Source organism: Schistocerca nitens, chromosome 11 (genome assembly GCF_023898315.1).
Source record: "Schistocerca nitens isolate TAMUIC-IGC-003100 chromosome 11, iqSchNite1.1, whole genome shotgun sequence".
NCBI classification, from domain to species: Eukaryota; Metazoa; Arthropoda; class Insecta; order Orthoptera; family Acrididae; genus Schistocerca; species Schistocerca nitens.
Genome location: NC_064624.1, coordinates 74,964,474 through 74,987,492, shown reverse-complemented (window position 1 = coordinate 74,987,492; position 23,019 = coordinate 74,964,474). Strand labels below are relative to the sequence as shown.

Here is a 23,019-nt window from a genome sequence, read left to right as displayed (position 1 = left end):
GATACTACAAATAGTTAGCTCTGATTCCACCACGTGAGCGAGGCTTTCTGCCTTCACCAATTCCGCCAACCGCCTGTACGAACTGAGGATGACCTCTGAACCCAGACGGCAAGAGTCATTGGTGCCGACATGAGCAACAATTTGCAGTCGGGTGCACCCAGTGCTCTCTATCGCCGCCGGTAGGGCCTCTTTAACATCTCGGATGAGACCCCCCGCCAGGCAGACAGAGTGGACACTGGCTTTCTTCCCCGACTGTTCCGCTATTTCCCTAAGGGGCTCCATCACCCGCCCAACGTTGGAGCTCCCAATAACTAATAAACCCCTCCCCCCGTGTGCCTGCTCGGGCCTTGCTGAAGAAGCAGCCACATGTCCACTTACAGGCAGAGCGGGCGATGCCACACGGCCAGCCTCCACATTTACCCTCCGCCTCGTGCGCCGCGAACGCCGCTGAACCCGCCACTCCCCTTGGGGATAGGGTGGCCCAACCGCGCCCAGTACCCGCGAAGATGTCTCGACAGCAGGGACAGTGGGTGAAGCATGTAACAACTGGGGTGTACCTTGCGACACACCAGACTCCCCACTGCTGCTACACTCCGAGGCAGCAGCCTGAAGACGGCTGACCGCGGCCATCAACACGCTCAGCTGTTCGCCAAGAGTTTCAAACACAGGGTGCAAAATTAAGAAGCCATGATGCTAACCATTGAGCCACCATGTCTTCTGAAGATATCACGTGGTAAAAAGTGCATGAAGTACCTCGGAAATACCTTACTTTGACCCCTCTTCCACTGAGCAAAGTTTCTGAGGAATCCCTTATTCTCCTCATGAGTGGCAACATGTAGTCCTTTCAGATGAATTATGTTTTAAGCTCCATCAGATAGATAGCCAGTGGCATGTATGACACTGCAACAGTTGTGAGAGGGGTCCACCCTGGAGGAGGGAGGTCTGGAGAATGTTTTTGTGTCATTCCCTGGGTGATCTTGTCATCCTAAAAGACACAGTGGAGCAACACAAGTACGAATCTATTCTCAGAGACCATGTCCACACCTACACTTATTTATTCCTTGGCATTATGGCACCTACCAACAGGATAGTGCACATGTCACACAGCTCATGTGGTTTGAAGAGCACCAGGATGAGTCTACCATGCTCTCCTGGCCACCAGACAAGCTGGATTTAAAACTGATAGCAAATCCGTGGGACTACCTCAATTGGTTTATTTGTGCCATGGATCCTCAACTAAAACACCTACTTATCTGGCTGCTGTATTGGCGTTGGCATGGCTCCACATCCCTGTTGGTATCTTTCAGAATTTGAATGATTTTCTTCCTGCTTTTCCGCACTGCAAGAAATGGTCATTCAGGCTTTTTACAGATTGTCACTTTAATGTGACTGGACTGTACAGTTTTACATTTGCCCCCTAGCCATTCCTGTCTGTCATCTTTACACCTTTTGCCAGTCTCATTTTTTAGATGTCATTATTCCCTTTTGCCTGCTTCATTTGTCACATTTTGATATTTTCTTCTTTTGTAAATTAAAGTCAAGATGCCCTGTGTTATCCAGTGTTTTGTTTTATGCGTATTTGATCTTCTGCTTCCTGCACTATTTCATGTCTCTAAGCTACCCTTCTTCTCCAACTGTATTCTCTTCCCATGTTCCAGATGAACATTGCCTAATGCTCCTTCTGAAACTCCCAACAGTCTCTGATCCTTTTCAATTTATTCATGTCCCATGTCCATTCCTCAAGTTTTAATTTGTACTCATAAGCAATAAAATAGGATCAAACCTCATATCTTGCCATGGAAATGTTTCACAATGTAAAATCAGGTGTCAAAATATCTATCGCACCCTTGCATAATCAGTCTGAAACCTTGCCATGTCTCCAAGTCTCTTCCACGTGTAGAGTCATCATTCATGAATCTTATTAAACCAAGAGTTAGCAATGACAGAATTATGCTGTGTGTAAAATCCTACCGGTCTATGACCTCCTCCTATATTTTGTTCTCTTCATTTCCCTGCTACCAAATGCATTCACTGAACACAATTAGTTTTTGGTCTCATTTAAATATCTGTGCAACATTTCTGATTCCAGTACGTTTTCTATCAATCTTACAAACCACTAGTTGCCATACACACTGTCGTGCAGGGTAGCAGTGTGGCCTGAGGCGCCTTGAAACAGTTTGCATGGCTTTCCCCGTTGGAGGTTCAAGTCCTCCCTTGGGCATAGGTGTGTGTGTGTGTGTGTGTGTGTGTGTGTGTGTGTGTGTGTGTGTTTTGTCCATAGCATAAGTTAGTTTAAGTTAGATTAATTAGTGTGTAAGCCTAGGGCCTGATGACCTCAGCAGTTTGGTCCCATGGGGACTTACCACAAAGTTCCAAAATTTCCATACACACTCGTACTACCATAGTGGGCATTGCCTTAATGTCTGTAATGGCAACGATTATGTGATCACTAGGCTGATAGAGGCTTACACCCAATCCTGTTTTCTTATTCATTATTATACCTAGTTCTTCATTACCTCCTATTTGGTTTTTTGTTGATAACTGTACTCGTGTAACAGGAAAGCCTATTATTCCTGCCACCGTGCTTCATTAATTCCCTATATGTGAAATGGTTACCTAACCATTTTCCTTTTCAGATTCTTTAACATGCCTATCTGATTAAGGGATATAACTTAACATGCTCCAACCCCTAGAAAGCTCATGTTGTTTTTCTTGATGACAACATCCTGCTAAGTAGTCGTGCCTGAAGACTGAAATGAGGGACTATTTTACCTCTGGAATATTTCATCCAGGAGAGTGCCATCACCATTTAACTATGCAGAGGAGCTGTGTGCTCCCCAGAAAAATCATAGCTGTAATTTGCCCATGCTTTCAACTGTTTGCAGTACCAGCACAGCAAGGGTATGTTGTGTAACGTTATGAGATCAGATTAAGCAATCATCCAGATGTTGCCTCCTGGAACTGCTAGAAATGCTGCTGGCTGTCCTCAGGAACCACATTTTTGTCTGGTTTCTACAGAGATACTTCTCCATAGCAGTTGCAGCTATGGTGTGACTATCTGTATCAATGAGACACTCAGGCCAACCCATTTGAGTTCATGAAGCATATCCATAACACCTGCGTGTTGATTGACCCTACAGATAACAAATGTAGTGGCCCTGTAGTGAATTGCATCGATTTCTTCCTTTATTCTGACCTTGGGGGGATCCTAGACACTTGAGCAGTACTCATTAATTGGTCACACCAATGTTCTACGTGCAGTCGACCATTCACCTTCCCCACTACCATCCTTACATGCTCATTCCCTTTACTATCACTTTTCGATGTTACCCCTGAATATTTAATAAATGTGACTGTCTCAAGCAGTACACTACTAATACCATATTGTAACCTTTGGGATTGCATTAACTTAAATTTATCCAAATTTGGAGCAAGTTGTCACTCTTTGCACCAACTAGAAATTTTGTCTAAGTTATCTTATATCCTCATACAGTTACTTCCCATACATCTCAACATCATCAGCAAAGAGCTGCAGATTTCTGCTTGTGATGTCTGTTACATCATTTGCATATGTAGAGAATAAGTGTGGTCCTAACACACTTCCCTGGAGCACACCTGATGATACCCTTGTCTCTGATGAACACTCACCATCAAGGACAGTTACTGGTTTCTGTTACTTAAGATACTTTGAGCTATTAACATATCTGGCAAGCTATTGTGCCTACTGGTACCTTCGTTAACAGTCTGCAGTGGGGACTGTATTAAATGCTTTCCAGAAATCTAAGAATATGGAATCTGCTTGTTGTTCTTCATACATGGCTTGCGGGATATCATGTGAGAAAAGGAGCATTTGAGTTTTGCATTAATGATTCTTTCATAATCCATGCTTAACTGTAGACAGAAACTCTTCAGCCTCAAAGAAATTTATCATATTTGACTTATGAATATGTGGCAAACTGATGTTAAGGATGTTGGTCTGTAATCTTGTGGGTATGTTCTTTTCCCTTCTTATACACGGGAATCATCTGCACTTTATTGTAGTCACTTGGGGTTTTGTGCTGGGTGAAATGTTGGTGATAAATACAAGCTAAGTAAAAGATGGTACCACAGAGCACTCCCTGTATAATCGAATTTTCATTCCATCTGGACCAGGTGATTTACTTTTTTTCCTAACTCTTTTAGTTGCTTCTCTGCACTGAGGTGACTATTATTATGTCCTTCATATGGGAATGTGTATGATGGCCAACTGATGGTATGTTTGTACAATCCTCTGTGGTTCTTAAATCCATCTTTCACATTAGCGTGTGGGTGTGTTTTACTAGGGCATTGAAGGAAGGTGGGAATATATGACAGCAGTAGGGAAGTGCTACACCTGTAAGGAAATTAAATTCACATATAACTTTGCCATGAAAAGGGGGCATCATGTTGAATAGAGACATGCAGTTAGCCCACCTGTATCAAATGGTTCAAATGGCTCTGAGCACTATGGGACTTAACATCTGAGGTCATCAGTCCCCTAGAACTTAGAACTACTTAAACCTAACTAACCTAAGGACAACACACACATCCATGCCCGAGGCAGGATTCGAACCTGCGACCGTAGCGGTTGCGCGGTTCCAGACTGAAGCGCCTAGAACCGCTCGGCCATACCGGCCGGCCCACCTGTATCAATGTTGGACTTCAATCACTTCTGCAGAGTGTGTCTCACAAGTTTATGATGTGATAATTCCTACCCATTTATTTTCTAGTCTTATGGTATCAAATATCTGTGTTGTTCCACAGTATAACCCACACACAATGGTCATGAAAAGGTACACACATTACTGCACCTCTCACTCAGTTTCAGATACTAACCAGTAACACAGACTCAGTGTCTTACCCTTGTAGCCTGTGCATATTGCACTGTTGTACTGAACAGCAAGGCAATTAGATTACACTGTGCACATCTGGCACAGAGCCAGAAGTCACCGTCCATACAATCTCCTCACAGCACTCTACATTATTGTCAATTTGTGTCAAGCCACCTCACCTTATGGTCATGTTTCTTTGTCTTTAGGCTCTGAGGCAGAACCCTCAGAATTATCAGTCAGCAAACCATCACAATATTCAGAGATCAGACCCAGAAAGAGATTTAATCTTATGGCTCTACTTCAATTCTGTGAGTCGAAGCAGAAAAGAGAAAAATGCTGTTCTGATAGGAAGCAAAAATTGTTTTGTTACCTATTTTTACACCAACTGCAATTTGTAACAAGTGCACAGCATGTGTAAGAACTCCCATAGCAAGCAGAAGGCAACACTATGATTAAAAATGTGTAATGTAAGAAACTTGGACATTCGCCTAGGGACAGGATATCTTAATTTTGGTCGAGTGATCTGATCGGTTGCACTTAGCTGATGTCTACAGCATATAGTGCTCTATGGTGGCAGACAGTGAACCCTTAATTCGCCTTTATGGCAAGAAGCTGTTTCACTCAGCCTTCATGAAATTCAAAATTGTCTGTTAGTTACTGAAATTTTTAATCTCATGTGCATTATTACATCTTCAACTCACAATGTGTCATAGCACCTAGGCTGCTTCTGCAGTTTTTGGGGTCTTTAGTTGATGGTAATGAGTAAATTTACACAAATTCCCTGAAAACATGGCCAAAACTAAAATTGTAGGTAAGTTCTCCTCAAAGTATCAGTAAGTTTTCAGAGAGAAGTGTTCCAATTCTTACTATCTTAACCAACTAATACTGTATGATGCTGATTGCCAGGGACTATGGAGATAGATTGGTGTGATGGCAGGACAAACATCGTGACTCCGGTTTCTATTATTAGCCTGGAAGTTGATCTTTAAGTAACAACTTTATGTAATTCGCATGAAAATTACATACCCAAGAGCAACAGTTTATAAGTAACTTTGTATTTTCATGTAACATTCATTTCAGTGGATTAACTCTGCCGATAACGCATAGACTGTTGTATTTATTTTTATGAATCGATGACCTTTGCAGTCTGCTTCCTTCAACCCCACACACCAATGAACCAATTATTTTTCTCAGTACAGAACACTTATTAGTGTACTGCTCTGACGTGGTGAATCAGAAACAGCTGACAGGCTTCATGATATAAGCTAGTTTTCTTAATGAGTCTGTTATTAGAGCGCCGGCCGCGGTGGTCTAGCAGTTCTAGGCGCGCAGTCCGGAACCGCGCGACTGCTACGGTCGCAGGTTCGAATCCTGCCTTGGGCATGGATGTGTGTGATGTCCTTAGGTTAGTTAGGTTTAAGTAGTTCTAAGTTCTAGGGGACTGATGACCACAGATGTTAAGTCCCATAGTGCTCAGAGCCATTTTTGTTATTAGAGCAAAATCTATACAATAAGAATGTACGTAGTTTTTGTCAGTGTATGAAATATTTCTAAAACTGGGCAAATACTGTTGTGAATAGTCTCAGTAGTTGTAACAGGAAATTTTCTTGTTAAAGATGTTTCAGATGAAAAAATACAGGAAATTAGAAATTCTTATTTGTTAACACAACTTTAGGCATGTAAAGCAATGTGAGCTTGGAATAAAACTGTTTGTAATTAATGTTTTTGCTGATAAATAAAAAGCAAATGAAAAGTGTCACTGCTGATGACACTGGTTTCAAAAAGTAAGGCAAATTGTCAAAGCACATTTTTTTATGGTGAGAACTGGATCAAAGTAGTTGATGATACGATTCTCTGAAAAGATTTCTAAGTTTATTTTTGTTTCAAGAATGAGATATTTAAATTGCACATATAGCAATCAGTTCAAAAAAGTACATTTTTTATTTCATCAGTTTTGATTTTGATTAATTTTGATATGAATTTCAGATTTGCGAAGCCTTATATGAACCATGGATCCCTGCCCCTCCCCCCATGATCGATGGACCTTGCCATTGGTGGGGAGGCTTGCGTGCCTCAGCGATACAGATGGCCGTACCATAGGTGCAACCACAACGGAAGGGGTATCTGTTGAGAGGACAGACAAACGTGTGTTTCCTGAAGAGGGGCAGCAGCCTTTTCAATAGTTGCTGGGGCAACAGTCTGGATGCTTGACTGATCTGGCCTTGTAACACTAACCAAAACGGCCTTGTTGTGCTGGTACTGTGAACGGCTGAAAGCAAGGGGAAACTACAGCCATAATTTATCTCGATGGCATGTAGCATAAAAAAATAGGATTGCGGGTAATAATGATGGTGTCCTCTTGGGTAAAATGTTCCGAAGGTAAAATAGTCCCCCATTCGGATCTCCAGGTGGGGACTACGCAAGAGGACGTCGTTATCAGGAGAAAGAAAACTGGCGTTCTACAGATCGGAGCATGGATTGTCAGATCCCTTAATCAGGAAGGTAGGTTAGAAAATTTAAAAAGGGAAATGGATAGGTTAAAGTTAGATATAGTGGGAATTAGTTAAGTTTGGTGGCAGGAGGAACAAGACTTTTGGTCAGGTGAATACAGGATTTAAAGACAAAATCAAATAGGGGTAATGCAGGAGTAGGTTTAATAATCAATAAAAAAATAGGATTGCGGGTAAGCTACTACAAACAGCATAATGAACAGTTTATTGTGGCTAACATAGACACGAAGCCCATGCCTACTACAGTAGTACAAGTTTATATGCCAACTAGCTCTGCAGATGATGAAGAAATTGATGAAATCTATGATGAGATGAAAGACATTATTCAGGTAGTGAAGGGAGATGAAAATTTAATAGTGACTGGAATTCGAGAGTAGGAAAATGGAGAGAAGGAAACATAGTAGGTGAATATGGATTGGGGCTAAGAAATGAAAGAGGAAGCCGCCTGGTGGAATTTTGCACAGAGCACAACTTAATCATAGCTAACACTTGGTTCAAGAATCGTGAAAGAAGGCTGTATACATGGAAGAAACCTGGAGATACTGACAGGATTTCACATAGATTATATAATGGTAAGACAGAGATTTCCAGGGGCAGATGTGGACTCTGACCACAATCTATTAGTTATGAACTGTAGATTAAAACTGAAGAAACTGCAAAAAGGTGGGAATTTAAGGAGATGGGACCTGGATAAACTGACTAAACCAGAGGCTGTACAGAGTTTCAGAGAGAGCATAAGGGAATAATTGTCACGAATGGTGGAAAGAACTACAGTAGCAGAAGAATGGGTAGCTCTGAGGGATGAAGTAGTGAAGGCAGCAGAGGATCAAATAGGTAAAAAGACGAGGGCTAGTAGAAATCCTAGGGTATCTGAAGAAATACTGAATTTAATTGATCAAAGGAAAAAATATAAAAATGCAGTAAATGAAGCAGACAAAAAGGAATACAAACGTCTCAAAACTGAGATCGACAGGAAGTGCAAAATGGCTAAGCAGCGATAGCTAGAGGACAAATGTAAGGAAGTAGAGGCTTATATCACTATGGGTAAGATAGATAGTGCCTACAGGAAAATTAAAGAGACCTTTGGAGAAAAGAGAACCACTTGTATGAATATCAAGAGCTCAGATGGAAACCCAGTTCTAAGCAAAGAAGGGAAAGCAGAAAGGTGGAAGGAGTATATAGAGGGTGTATACAAGGGCGATGTACTTGAAGACAATATTATGGAAGTGGAAGAGGCTGAAGATGAAATGAGATATATGATACTGCATGAAGAGTTTGACGGAACACTGAAAGACCTGAGTCGAAACAAGGCCCCGGGAGTAGACAACATTCCATTAGAACTACTGACGGCCTTGGGAGAACCAGTGCTGACAAAACTCTACCATCTAGTGAGCAAGATGTATGAGACAGGCGAAATACCCTCAGACTTCAAGAGGAATGTAATAATTCCAATCCCAAAGAAAGCAGATGTTGACAGATGTAAAAATTACCAAACTATCAGTTTAATAAGTCACAGCTGCAAAATAGTAACGCGAATTCTTTTCAGACGAATGGAAAACTGGTAGAAGCCGACCTCAGGGAAGATCAGTTTGGATTTCGTAGAAATATCGGAACACGTGAGACAATACTGACTCTACAACTTATCTTAGAAAATAGATTAAGGAAAGACAAACTTACGTTTCTAGCATTTGTGGACTTAGAGAAAGCTTTTGACAATGATGACTGGAATACTCTCTTTCAAATTCTAAAGGTGGCAGGGGTAAAATACAGGGAGCGAAAGGCCATTTACAATTTGTACAGAAACCAGATGGAAGTTATAAGAGTCCAGGGACATGAAAGGGAAAGAGTGGTTGGGAAGGGAGTGAGACAGGGTTGTAGTCTCTCCCCGATGTTATTCAATCTGTATATTGAGCAAGCAGTAAAGGAAACAAAAGAAAAGTTTATAGTAGGTATTAAAATCCATGGAGAAGAAATAAAAACTTTGAGGTTCGCCGATGACATTGTAATTCTGTCAGAGACAGCAAAGGACTTGGAAGAGTAGTTGAAAGGAATGGACAGTGTCTTGAAAGGAGGATATAAGATGAACATCAACAAAAGCAAAACGACGATAATGTAATGTAGTCGAATTAAGTCGGTTGATGCTGCGGGAAATAGATGAGGAAATGAGACACTTAAAGTAGTAAAGGAGTTTTGTTATTTGTGGAGCAAAGTAACTGATGACGGTCGAAGTAGAGAGGATATAAAATGTAGACTGGCAATGGCAACGATAGCGTTTCTGAAGAAGAGAAATTTGTTAACATCAAGTATAGATTTAAGTGTCAGGAAGTCGTTTCTGAAAGTATTTGTATGGAGTGTAGCCATGTATGGAAGTGAAGCATGGATGATAAATAGTTTGGGCAAGAAGAGAATAGAAGCTTTCGAAATGTGGATATAGAAGAATGCTGAAGATTAGAGGGGTAGATCACATAACGAATGAGGAAGTATTGAATAGGATTAGGGAGAATAGGAGTTTGTGGCACCACTTGATTAGAAGAAGGGATCGGTTGTTAGGGCACGTTCTGAGGCAACAAGGGATCACCAATTTAGTATTTGAGGACAGTGTGGAGGATAAAAATCGTAGAGGGAGACCAAGAGATGAATACACTAAGCAGATTCAGAAGGATGTAGGCTGCAGTAGGTACTGGGAGATGAAGAAGCTTGCACAGGATAGAGTTGCATGGAGAGCTGCGTCAAACCAGCCTCACGACTGAAGACCACAACAACAACAATATTTGTTACAATAGTACAAGAATGTTGTGTCAGTATCGTCCTTTCCATAATTTTCTGTAAGAGCAAGGTTTGAAACAGTGAAGACTAAAAGTCCGGAAAAATGATGTTGAAATATAATGTGTAGTAAAGATTTGCAGGTTAAATGTAAACCTGTTTTCTTAAGCTTCTCAGCTGATTTTCAGTCTCCTACATAAAGGACAAAAGTTATGACTGTCTGCATGTATTGTTAATTTTTGCAGAAATTCTGGTTATCAGCCTGGTATGTTGGACAATTTGGTGATATCAGCTGTTATTGCTGCTACATGATGGGACAAATTGCTTTTCCAGTTCTCAAATGAGAGATGCGTTAAGCTAAACTAATGCACAGTAATTAGACTGCACAAACAGTACACAGAAGACTGCTGTAAGCATTCAGTGTCTGTGATCAGAAGCCACTAGTAGAGCCAACCCATGCCGAGTTCACCCAATAGACACCATTATTTGCTGTCCCTAGATATAAGTGAAATGCAGAAGGTGTTGGGCTACATAGAAGAGAAGTAGCGCTACTTTGTGACAGATACTTTTGTAATATCCTACCTGTATACATTCAGTATACAGGGGATAAATTGAATGATATGGATTCTGCAATTTCAGTACACCCTCAAGGTCACTGCAGCTAATAACAATGCCGCACTGGAGCTATGTGCAATCACTTGATGTGACCATGAAGAAGATTGAGGGCTATCAGACTGAATACCCAAGTAGGGCAGTTCTCCAGAAGAAGACACAAGAACTAACAGCCCTCCTACAAGGGCTGCCATGGACATTTGATGATAAGACCGCACCAAGCACTGTTTGACCATGGATGCAATGTGCTACAGAAGCGTCACAATCGAACTGATAAGAAGAGACCTCCACTGTTCATCCTGGCAGTAGATATATCTGAGAACAGTACAGGCCTCAAGAACAGAGGGGATGTCATCTAAATGATCTTCATGCTGGATATGCTAATATGCTTTGACTTTTAAGGTGGAATCTCTCACAGCTGCATTCAGCACTAAATGTCAATGAATAGAGCACATGACACAATAGTGTTAAAATCAGGTGATATGTAATCAGTGTGCTGGCAGCCATGACAGTTGCAGTTGCACCCATAAGAAAGGTGGTCAGTGTCCTCTCTGTGTTGCAGCCTTACAGCATGTAGAAATTCTGGAAATGGGATCCAAGAGGCAATAAATTATGAAGCAAATGTGAAAAAATCAGCAAGAAGAAGAGAGGCACAGGAAAAGTTTGGGCTTATGGGCGCTCAACATCGAGGTCACAGGAAAAGTGGTGGAGAAGTGTGGCACCCCCTTCGGTTCGGACCATGAACTCGGCAGTGGCCTCTGCTCCCTGTGCCCAGTTGGAACCAGTGATAGTGGTTGAAGAGCCAGCTCCACAGAGTTGAGCGAAGCCAGTCAGTGTCAGAACACAGACGTGAAAATCATCAGAGTGGCAGTAGGTGGCAGAAAATTATAAGACGAGATACAGGGAATTTCCATCTACTTTTGCATGTTATTTTCTTTGGATTATCAGGTTGCACCTGATTCAGTTATGTATACTTCCTGTCTTTTTTTTTTGCCAGTGAATTCTTTAAAGACGCTGCAAAATTTCACGTGCTTTTCTGGATCATAGCATTTTAAAAGTGGACATTGCTTGGACCCCTCACCTGTATCGTTTGGAATAGTCATCTGGATCACTGTGATGAAGAATGATGTACCATGATTCCAGTCTGACCACACAAAGTTGTCTTCTTTGCACTTGAATATGCATCGATATGAGGGTTAGGGCCAGTGCCTAGGTTTCGCAAAACCAGTTACTGGAAGTAAGTCATTCAGTCTTCTACTTCACTCCTTAACATTTGGCAGTAGTGAACACACCCTCTAACCAGTACCATATGTGTCTACATACATTGACTTTCCTTGTCTGCCTACCTCTGTTCAGCACCTATATTGTGCAGTACATCTCTAGTTACCACCTGCATTTTCTTCACATTTTCTCTTTATAGGCGGTAACTGGCTCCTCCAAAATTGCAATTGTAGGAAGTGTATTTACAGTATTATTAGTATTTATCCATATGCGACTATGATTTGTAGAAATACTGTCTTCTGCGTCCAATGTAGTGTTGTGAATGGCTCTCCCTGTATAATTTTATATGCCCAGTCATTGGCCCCAGCTACAGCAGTCAGTCAGCAGCAAGTTACTGTCCTGTGTCAAGTGTTATTCTGTATTGGCCTCTGGTGATATTTGCAATCCCGTAAATTAATTTTGTGGTTGGTTTTTGGGCATAGTTTGTACATAGCCTTTAAAAATGAGATCATTATCAAGATAAAGACCGAGTTAGCAATATGAGGGATGTCTATTAATTGAAGATTGTTTAGTCTGAAAAACAAATACCATGTTGCAGATGGTTTACCTTTTAGCACTATGTAATTTGTTTAATTTACTACCACTTGCAGCTTGTTCTGTAAGCACCAGCTCTGCATCAGGGCTAAAGCTTCATTACATTTCGTTCTCATCTGTGCTCTGCAATCGCCTCAATCTGTGACCAGCTAGTCATCTGTATCTTTACCACAAATCCAGTAGCCTTGTGACTAGATCCCAGTAGCTCAAGAAGAGGCTTGCACTGTTATCAAGTTTGGATTTGTTTTTTAAATTCTGCTGCACTTCCAAAAAAAAATGGTTCAAATGGCTGTGAGCACTATGGGACTAAACATCTTAGGTCATCAGTCCCCTAGAACTTAGAACTACTTAAACCTAACTAACCTAAAGACATCACACACATCCATGCCCGAGGCAGGGTTCGAACCTGCGACCGTAGCAGTCCCGCGGTTCCGGACTGCAGCACCTAGAACCGCACGACCACCGCGGCCGGCTGCTGCACTTCACTCGGTGCTTTGATTATGGCTTACTTTAATCTTTTTTTTTTTTAGCTGATCTATCTTTCCAACTTCCAGGCATTATCTTCATAATCCTAACAGGCATGTAATTTCATGCAGGAAGATTTTTGAAGGTCCTTCCATTACACTGGACTGTCCTGCTGTCAGTGTTTGTGGCTGCTACATCGTATTCAACAGATTACATCTTAAAATGTTTACCTAATATTTAAGCTCTAAATTCATTATTACGAAATTCCCACAGTTCACTGTTTCTCATTTAATGTAACCAAGAAAACCAAGGCACCTACAGTCAATCGAATGACATCATAGCATCAGTTATTGACCTAGACAGAAACACACACACATGAGGCTGTAACATGACAGTTCAGCACCATTGTAAATCAATGAGTAATGACCAAAGAACAATACGAAAAGGGTAACCTCGCAACTCGCATGTACTCTATACATGCAATTACTGCCACAGTGTTTTACATAAAACAACAAATACAGGATGGATAGTGTGCACTCAGTGCAACTAATTACTGCACGACATATAATCATAACTTAACTATAGAACGTGTGGGGAAAATTAATGCGAACTCGAATACAAGCTTTACTTTGGTGTCAATTTTTATAAATTGACTTTCCTATTTTGATCCAAAAATGTAACTGCAGTTAGCTTAGAAAATATGCAATATATGAGTGGAAAAATTGAAATTTTCCTATATAATCATCTCTTCTGAAAAACAGGCTCCTCAGGCTGTTTAACTCAGTGTACCGCTGGTGTTATCATAAATGTTTGTTGTAATATTATTACCAATACCACTGTAAACTCAATTTGGAACCATCCGAGGTTCAAGCCACCTCTCGTTTATCTTGCCGTTTGTGAAACAGTTTCATCTCATAAGCAGTGAATGAGCAGGAATGTTCTTATGTGTATACTTGAAACTATTTCTCCATTAGAAATAACAATTTGTAGACTATTGAAGTAATGTTTGTGTATCTAGAGAATGAGATATTTACTGCCTTTCTGTTCATGCTTCAGGTTGACTAAAATCGCTAATGAGTCTGGTAACACTGGATGTGAAGAAACACACCTGCAGGGAGTGACTTGTGAGGAGCTGGACATTGATGCAGAGAAATCGACACATGTTGTTGGTAGTGGATCTCTAAATCAAGTGTGTTTCTCTAAGCAGGATAATGCCCTATGTGCTAGAAGTAATAACAGCTTCAAGGAAAATGAATTCACATGTAGTTCATGCAAGCAAACCTTTTTGTCAAAGTACAGTCTAATATTGCATGTGTTTACACATATTGATGGTGTACAACCACCTGTACATATCTGTACCACCTGTGGTGAAGTATTTCATACCCATGATGGCTTGAGTAGGCATTCAATGGTGGAAAAAAGGACTAGCCAAGAAGAAAGTGAACAACATAGCACAGTCTCTAATATCAAACGAAACAGATCTGATATTTTTGGGGAATCCTATAGTCAGTCAAGTCCTTCAGTAACAAACAATGATGATAGACCACACGTATGTGACGTATGTGGAAAATCGTTTGATGCGTTGCGCAGTCTTAAGAAACATTCTGTCATACATACTAACAATAGACCACATAAATGCAAAATTTGTGGGGTTGCTTTTACTCGCTATTGTCATCTCAAGCAGCATGCTCTGTCACATACTGGTGAGAGACCGCACAAATGTAACGTTTGTGGGAAATCATTTATTCTGGCTAGTCATCTCAAGACGCATTCCATAATACATATCGGTGGGAGACCATACAACTGTGAGATCTGTGGGAAATCCTTTACGAAATGTAGTAGCCTGAAGTTGCACAGATTAATACATACTGGCGACAGACCCCACAAATGCCATGTTTGCGGGAAATCATATACTGTATCCACTACTCTGAAGCGACATGTATTAACACATACTGGGGAGAAACCTTACAAATGTGAGTTTTGTGGTAAATCGTTTACAAGGTTAAATATTCTTAAGGCCCATTTAATACAACATACTGTTGAGGCATCACACAAATGTAATGTTTGTGGTGAATCGTTCACAAACTCTTGGTTTCTAAATATCCATACATTAATACATAATGGCAAGGAAAGACACAAATGCGATATCTGTGGGAAATTATTTACTAATCGTCGTGGTCTCATGGGGCATAAATTAAGACATACTGGTGAGAAACCACACGTATGTAATGTATGTGGAAAATCATTTACGGAATCTGGTGGACTCAGGAATCATGCGTTGATACATACTGGTGAGAGACCACACAAATGTGTTGTTTGTGACAAATCATTTACAGAGTCTGGCACTCTGAAGAAACACAATTTAATACATACTGGCGAGAGACCGTACAAATGTGACATTTGTGGCCAAGCCTTTACTCAGTCTGGTAGTCTGAATGCGCATAGGTTAATACACATTCACCAGGGTACAAAAATTTTATAACTGTGGAATATTTTAAAGAAATTTCGATAAGCTAGGGAGGTATGTTAATATAGAAGACAGACCTCATTAAAATATGTCACTGATCAGCTGCAAAAACACCACTAGATTTTTTTAAGCAGTATGTGCTGAAGACAGAAAACAGTAATTGCACAGAGGGAATTGTTCTAGATATTATTATGATTCTATATCAGTGCATTGTGGAGAGCCCATTTTTAAAGTATCAGAAGCCTGATCATTGTCAGGTGTGCCTAGTCGAAAAATTTTTACAGATTTTTGTGGAAATTCTTACATGTAGAAATGCAGACCAACTTTTTAAAGGTTGTATTTTGAGAGATAATTGTTGCGTGTGTAAACTGGCTAAAAGTAGCCCCCTTGTATCCAGCCGTGTGTGTGTGTGTGTGTGTGTGTGTGTGTGTGTGTGTGTGTGTGTGTGTGTGTGTGTGTGTGTGCGCGCGTGTGTGTGTTTGTGTGTGTTAAGTGTTTGTTCTACTTGTATTTATTTGTCTCTTGAATGATCTAAATGAAAATTGAGAATTGTGTTTAATGTATGTACCCCTTGTATTTAACCAGTGTAGTTTTGCTCATATTGCTAATTATAATTTATCCTCATTTAAGGTAGTTTTGTAAAATATCAGTAGAACAGTCTAAACAGTGACTTCAGCATTGTACATATGGTAGTAGTATAAAAAATATATTGTTTCTCCTGTTGTAATAATCAGTGCACTTTTGGACACATTATTGTATTACGTGTTTATACATATATCAATACATTATTTAAATTTCATATACAACAGATAGTTTGAAGAAACTTTCTTTTGAGACTTCATTATTGATGTATGTGTGGGACATTTGAAACTTTTATTAGTTAATAGTTATATAATATTGTTCATTGTATCAACATTTGTGTCTGAAGGTTGCTTGTGTAAGTTTCTTTATTTATACATGTATAATAAGGCTTGATTGTTAGTATTATCTGAATAATCTGATTCCACCTCAAATTAATCAATTGTGGTGCTTTTCTTTGACATGCCTTTGCAACCAACTAGCTGTGGAATACATTTCTGTTGAAATAATTGACAGTTCCATCAAAGATAGTTCTTCATTGTTTCTAAAAGAGTGGTATGTTTAGTAAATATAGGATAAAGTATTAAATCTGTCAGTTGCTAGCTGTAAAATGGTATCTTCTGCTGCCTATGTATTGCAGCCCGTTTTGATTTCTTATGTGGCAAAGGAAACAGAAATGAGTTTGTTCCTGCTTGTCAACCATTTGTCCATATTGATTGGTAATACTTAGCCATTTCCCTTCTGGAGACATACGTTGTCAACTAATGTGTGTATCTGCATTAAGTAATGTGCATCTGGGCTTCCTCGGCGAACGGATACTGAAGTATCATGGTGCAATGTGCTGAGTATTTCTGGAGTGCTATCTGTGAAGCCTGGTTACTTTATAAAATTTGTTACCACCAAGAGTACCATTATAGCAGGTGAAAAGAAAATAGTTCTTATCAGGATTTCTGGAAATTAAGTCATTACAGATCTAGTGATTTAAAGGTGACTTTTCTGTCAACAGCTTGTCATTTGATTTTAATAAACTATTCTGATAATTACATGTCATATTCAATGCACATCATGAGTTCAGTGTTCCTACATAAATATTAGTTGATAATACCCACTGTACTTCATGTGTCCTTCTCTTATGTAGTCTGTTGACTTCTGTTCATACGCCAATTATATTGTCTGATTTTGTGTGATGCATGAAACCCATCAGTGACAGTTTTTGTTTATTGTGTTTTTGTTGCCAAAAGAATTGTGCTACTTCATAGGGAAATGGAGTATGCTGATCATTTCTTTCTTGTTCTCAAATATTGAAGTTTGTTCTGAACCTCTTTAAAATCATTTTAATTATATTCATATGGTGTCAGAAATGGTGTAGCTTCAGGAATGATTTTCTACTAGAGTGAGAACTTAATTCCTGGCAGGTGAGAGTTTACCCATCTTATATTCAAGTAAGTATATAATATGTAATACATGTCTTGTAAATTTGATATTTAACACATATAATATGTGTAAAAAGTTAAGTAGAATGGCTACAGAACAGCTCTCGTCCATTATTGAAAATTGGTGATGCATTTCTTAAATTTCCAATAACTTCTGCTATGTTGAAAATGGATGACCTGCTTCGGTCATATATTTAATAATACTCTGTCTTTACTGTAGCTTTCGAGATCAGACACATAATTAGAAACGTTCATACTGAACTGTTGGTAGAAAGGAGCATTTCATCCATAGACAGCTACAAAGGGCCTAAACGGTTAGTGGGAATGTATAGAAATGTCAATTTTGTGTGTAATTATGACATAAAAAGTTTAAGGGAAATGGAAATTACTTGTATATGTTTTTGGTTATAGATGCATACTTAAATATCATAATTAACTGAACATTAAATTTTTTGTCTGTCTGATACGATTTTTGCCCTATTCTTTACTGTACATGTGGAATAAACATCAAGGCATTTCAGAAGCCTTTGTATTTGTCAGCGAAATATCTTGTGTCAAAAATAACATAAATAGTGAGTCGTTTGTTGATATTTATGTCCCAAGAAATATTGTTAACTGTGTGCTAAAGTTGACAAAAATTGTTTTCTTTCCAATCAAATTTTTCAGTAAATTTGATTTCACTTTACGCTTTTCGCTGTCTCAGAAATTTCGGATTCAGAGAACCATCTGTTATATCATTTTGTTGAAATATTAGACACTATTCTTACACCTGCTGATGGAGACAACTTCAGATTGTTTCTTTCAGAGTAAGTGGAAGAGTTACTGCATGCAATGATATGGAATAATACACCCTTTGTGTCAGTCTTAGTATCTCAACGATCTGTCCCTTAGAAGAATAGTTGACAATAAAAATGCTGTGAAGCTAACCCTGATAAGCAGTAAGACATAAAGCAAAGTCGAAATCAGCAAAATGAGATCACAGGAAGACATATTACTGAAACACAACATAGCAGCCAGATATGGGGTAGAAACTATAAATGACAAGGTGGTCCGAGTTAACTAGTTGGTAGCACTCTAGGTATAAAGGGCGAAAAGTGCGCATTTGAGGGCATTGCTGCAGCATATATGGAACATAGCATGCTCCCAATGTGGGTATATAAACTATGTGGGTATATAAGTATACTAAGGGTGTGGTTACCTGCTCTGATATAATGGAGATGGACCCCATGGAGTTGGTGAAGAGTGGAAGAATGTGGGCATCACAGAGGTGCAGAATTATATGAGGAGAGTCAATGGAAAACTGGAAAAATTGGCAACGTATATTCTAACACTTAGTATTCCCTAATTACTGGAACATATCCTTGTCAGCTATATCTGCCTTAAGGTTCGCCCATTTGTTCCTAACACCATGCGATGCTATAAATGTCAAAGATTTGGCCATACCACTATGGGATGTAACGGGAAGGCTACATGTGGCAATTGTGGAGGCCTCGCTCACGAGTCGGGGACTTCTTGTACACTTCCTCCGAAATGTGTTGACTGCTCTGGGGATCACCCAGTGTGGATCATAAAGTGTGGGGTTTACAATGAGGAAAAGAAAATTCAAGAGTTAAAAGTACAGAGACGCATACCCTATGGTGAAGCTAAAAAGGCTTTCAAAGCCATGTAACCACCGGTTTTTGCTGTTTCTTTTGCATCATCCCTTAAAACACTAATAGCTAAGTGTGATGCCTTCATACAAACCCAGACCACAGATTCAGAACGAGCACATGCACTTGTTACTGTACCTGTGGGGGGAAATGCTCCACTTGGAACTGATGTAGCTCAGAAGTCGTCAGCAGCAGACTTACCATCTAAGCCATATACCACTCCCCAACTTCAGAAGTCACCTAAGCCATCCAAGCAACCCAGGCAGTCTCCTCCCCCTGTCAGTAAAGAAAAACGTCCTTCTAAAAGTAGTTCTAAGTCCAAAAAAGCGGTAGGTAAGCCTTTGGATCGATGAGTGCTCCTCCTATCTGATGGCGACTATGCTCTTGAAGATATTGACCTCCAATCAGAGGAACTAGAGAATGCAGAACTGACTAACGTTCCCCCTGACCTCCCCGGTAAACCACTGCCTCCAAGGGAGAAAGGAAAGAACCACTGTTGCTAACCAATGGCTTCCATAGGGACTTCTGTGTTGCAGTGGAATTTGAATGGATATCGCTCGCATTTGGAAGAATTGCAGCTGCTGGCCCAGGATAAACATTTATGCATCTGCTTATAAGAAATGCATCTTAAACTCACAGAGACACCAACATTATGGGGCTACCACATATGCAGACAGGGCTAAAGGTGGAGTGGCTATTTTTCTTGATGACAGATACCACTCCTCTCCTGTTCCTCTCTTACCACGACCATCCAAGCAATTGCTGTGAAAGTTCTCTCACCGTTTACTATCACAATGTGTCCTTTGTACCAGCCCCCCCCCCCTCCTTTGGTTGTGGACGCACTTACAGAACTCTTCCAGGCACTTCTGCGCCCATTCCTTCTTGTGGGTGACTTCAATGCCCACAACGGGCTGTGGGGCTCGGCTACTACTTGTTCCAGGGGTCGGCTGATCGAGTGACTCGTCCATTCTGAGGATATCTGCCTTTTGAGCGTGGGTCAGATGACTCACTTTTCCACAGCTACAGGGTCTTTTTCAGCTATTGATCTTTGCTTTTGTTCCTCAGCTATTGCAGATTCAGTTCACTGGGAAGAGTCTCCAGATTTACATTCTAGTGACCACTTCCCTGTGTGAATTCGTCTGGTGCCTAGGACAGTCGCCAGCAGGAGACCACGCAGGTGGATGATACAAAGGGCAAATTGGTTCTTGAACGAAAGGTTTGTGCACAACAGGCGGTGGCCCATATCACTCTTGAGATCCAAAGGGCTGCTGCAGAGTCCATCCCCAGGTCTAGTAAACACCTCGGACGAAGGCCTGTACCTTGGTGGAATGTCGACTGTCGATTGGCAATCAGGGCCAGATGGACAGCTCTTTGGAACTTCAAATGGTGTCCAACTGCAGACAATGTTCATGTCTTCAGGTCTGCAAGAGCACATGCAATGCGAGTGATCAAAGAATGGAAGAGGGCTTCCTGGAGGGAATTCGCGACTTCCATTAATTGGTCCACTTCTGCTGCACACGTTTGGGAATCAATAAGACGGATTTCACGTAAGGGTAGTCCCCATCCCCTTACAATCCACTTACAACCTTGTCAAATAATGCGGTCTTGGTGGACACACCGAAAGAGATGGCTCACGTTTTAGCTGAACACTTCTTTACTGTTACTAAGTTATCCAGACAAGCTCCTGCTGTTCAGGTATTCCGTCAGACTGCAGAGATGAGGAAGCTCAATTTTTTCTCGCGCAGTGAAGAAGTGTACAACCGTCCATTTTCCATGTGGGAACTGGAATCAGCTTAAGCTGCAACCAGAGACACCGCTCCAGGACCTGATGAGATCCATTATACCGTGCTTCGTCATCTGTGGGAAAGGTCAGCTCTTCTCTTGTTTCAGTCGGGTTTGGTTTGATGGACAGTACCCCACGAATTGGAAGGATGCAATCTTAATTCCATTCTGTAAATCAGGTAAGGACTGTAGCGCCCCTAAGAGTTATCGGAGTGTCGCCCTTACTAGTTGTATGGGTAAGACTCCTGAACGTATGGTCAACCGCCGACTCATCTGGCTGCCCGAGTCTCGAGGCTACCTGAGCCACTCTCAGTATGGTTTCAGGCGCTACCATTCCATTCTTGACAACTTAATTCTGCTGGAGACGGCGGTACAGGAGTCTTCCTTACGCCGAAACCATATAGTTTGTGTGTTTTTTGACCTTGAAAAAGCATATGTCACTACTTGGAGGTACAACATCCTTCGCCAACTTCATGAATGGGAACCACGTGGACGCCTGCCGCTTCTGATCCAATCCTCCCTTGAGGACAGGCGTTTTCTTTATCGCATTGGCGATGCCATGTCAGATTGCTATGTTCAGGAGAATGGTGTGCCCCAGGGCAGTGTCACATTGTTTGCCATCGCTATCAATGGCATTTCCTCTGCAGTCAGTTCTTTGTTTGTGGATGACTTTCCAATCTTCTACTCTTCCTCTGATCTTTCAACAATGACGAGGCAGCTACAACTTACCATTAGGAGGCTGGACACCTGGGCCCAGACAACTGGTTTCCAGTTGTCACCTGAGAAGACTGTGTATGTCAATTTTAATTGTGCTCGTCAGAGTTCTATCCAACCAGAGCTTACTATAGGGGACAGTATTTACTTTTTCAAGACACAGTGTGCTTTTTGGGTTTATTATTTGACTCGAAGTTAACATGGCTCCCACACCTGAAAGACCTAAGAACAAAGGACTTCCGGTTGTTAAACATTTTGAAATGCCTTGGCGGAAAAACATGGGGAGTTGTCACGTCCCGCCTCCTACAGTTTTATAGGGCATTTGTTCGATCACGCTTAGACTATGGCAGCGTGGTCTATGGATCGGCCCGTCCTTCCTACCTCCGGATGTTAGATGCTGTCCACCATGTGGGCATTTGGATATCGACCAGAGCCTTTAAGACTAGCCCAGTTCAGAGTCTGTGTGCAGACGCTGGTGAACCACCATTCTGGATTTGGCGACATATCCTTTTGGCTCGACAGACGCTGAAAATCTCGGTGTCGCCTCAGTCATTGGCATTTAGTTCAGTGGTACAACCCACTTTCGAACGACTGTTCAGGAATCGGGCCCAAGCGACCCAGCCATTTGATATACATGCTACGGACTGCCTCAAGGATCTGGATCTCTCGGGCACGAAAATACACACCCAGGGATGGAAGACACTGCCGCCTTGGTGTCTTCGGAGACTCAAAGTGATTTTAAGCTAGACGCAGTACCCGAAAAATTGTACTCCAGATATGGTTTTTACAACTATGTTTTCGTCTATTTTAAATATGTACCCTTAATTTATTTATACAGATGGATCCCAGCAGGGAAATGCTCTTGGTTGTTCTGGGGTTTTCCCTGATAGGGGCTTTAAAGTACATCTTCCAGAACAATTTACAAATTATGATGCAGCGTTATATGGCATTGTAATTGCACTGGAGAGGGTTCACAAACATCACTGTACGTGATTTCTTGTCTGTTCAGACTCTCTTAGTGCACTGCAAACGCTTCACCAAATGTATCCAGTAGACCCACTCATTCAGCTCACCCATGACTGCTTACAGTGGCTCCAATACCATGGCAAGGGGGTGATCTTTTGCTGCGAACCTGGCCACATTGGGATGTAGGGTAACGACATGGCTGATAAAGCTGCCAAGGAAGCATGTTGGGATGGTGTTGTCCATCAATGTCCCATCCCATTGCACGCCATTTTCTTACAGATGCATCATGCATTGCAGGTGTCGAACAACTAACTGTGGTCGCTCAAACTGACCACAAAAGCTTGGCGGATTTCTTGTCAGCCTCGCTGCTGGAAGGAGGTTTTGCTTACCAGACTGCGCATCGGGTGTAGCCAT

The 23,019-nt window shown here is 41.1% G+C and overlaps 1 protein-coding gene across 50 annotated transcripts in view; it reads left to right on the top strand.

Moving 5' to 3' along the window:
• Window positions 1–23,019, top strand: part of LOC126212861 (zinc finger protein 83-like) — a 1,762,073-nt gene that overhangs the window by 1,429,602 nt on the left and 309,452 nt on the right. Inside the window, exon 17 of one of the 50 annotated variants that reach the window (XM_049940324.1) lies at window positions 14,072–14,296. The exons of 48 other annotated variants lie outside the window; for them this stretch is intronic. In XM_049940324.1, the coding sequence (XP_049796281.1) occupies window positions 14,072–14,296 (225 nt within the window). Of the gene's footprint in view, window positions 1–14,071; window positions 16,243–23,019 lie in introns of those variants that run through there. One more of the 50 variants, XM_049940330.1, reaches the window with a different exon arrangement.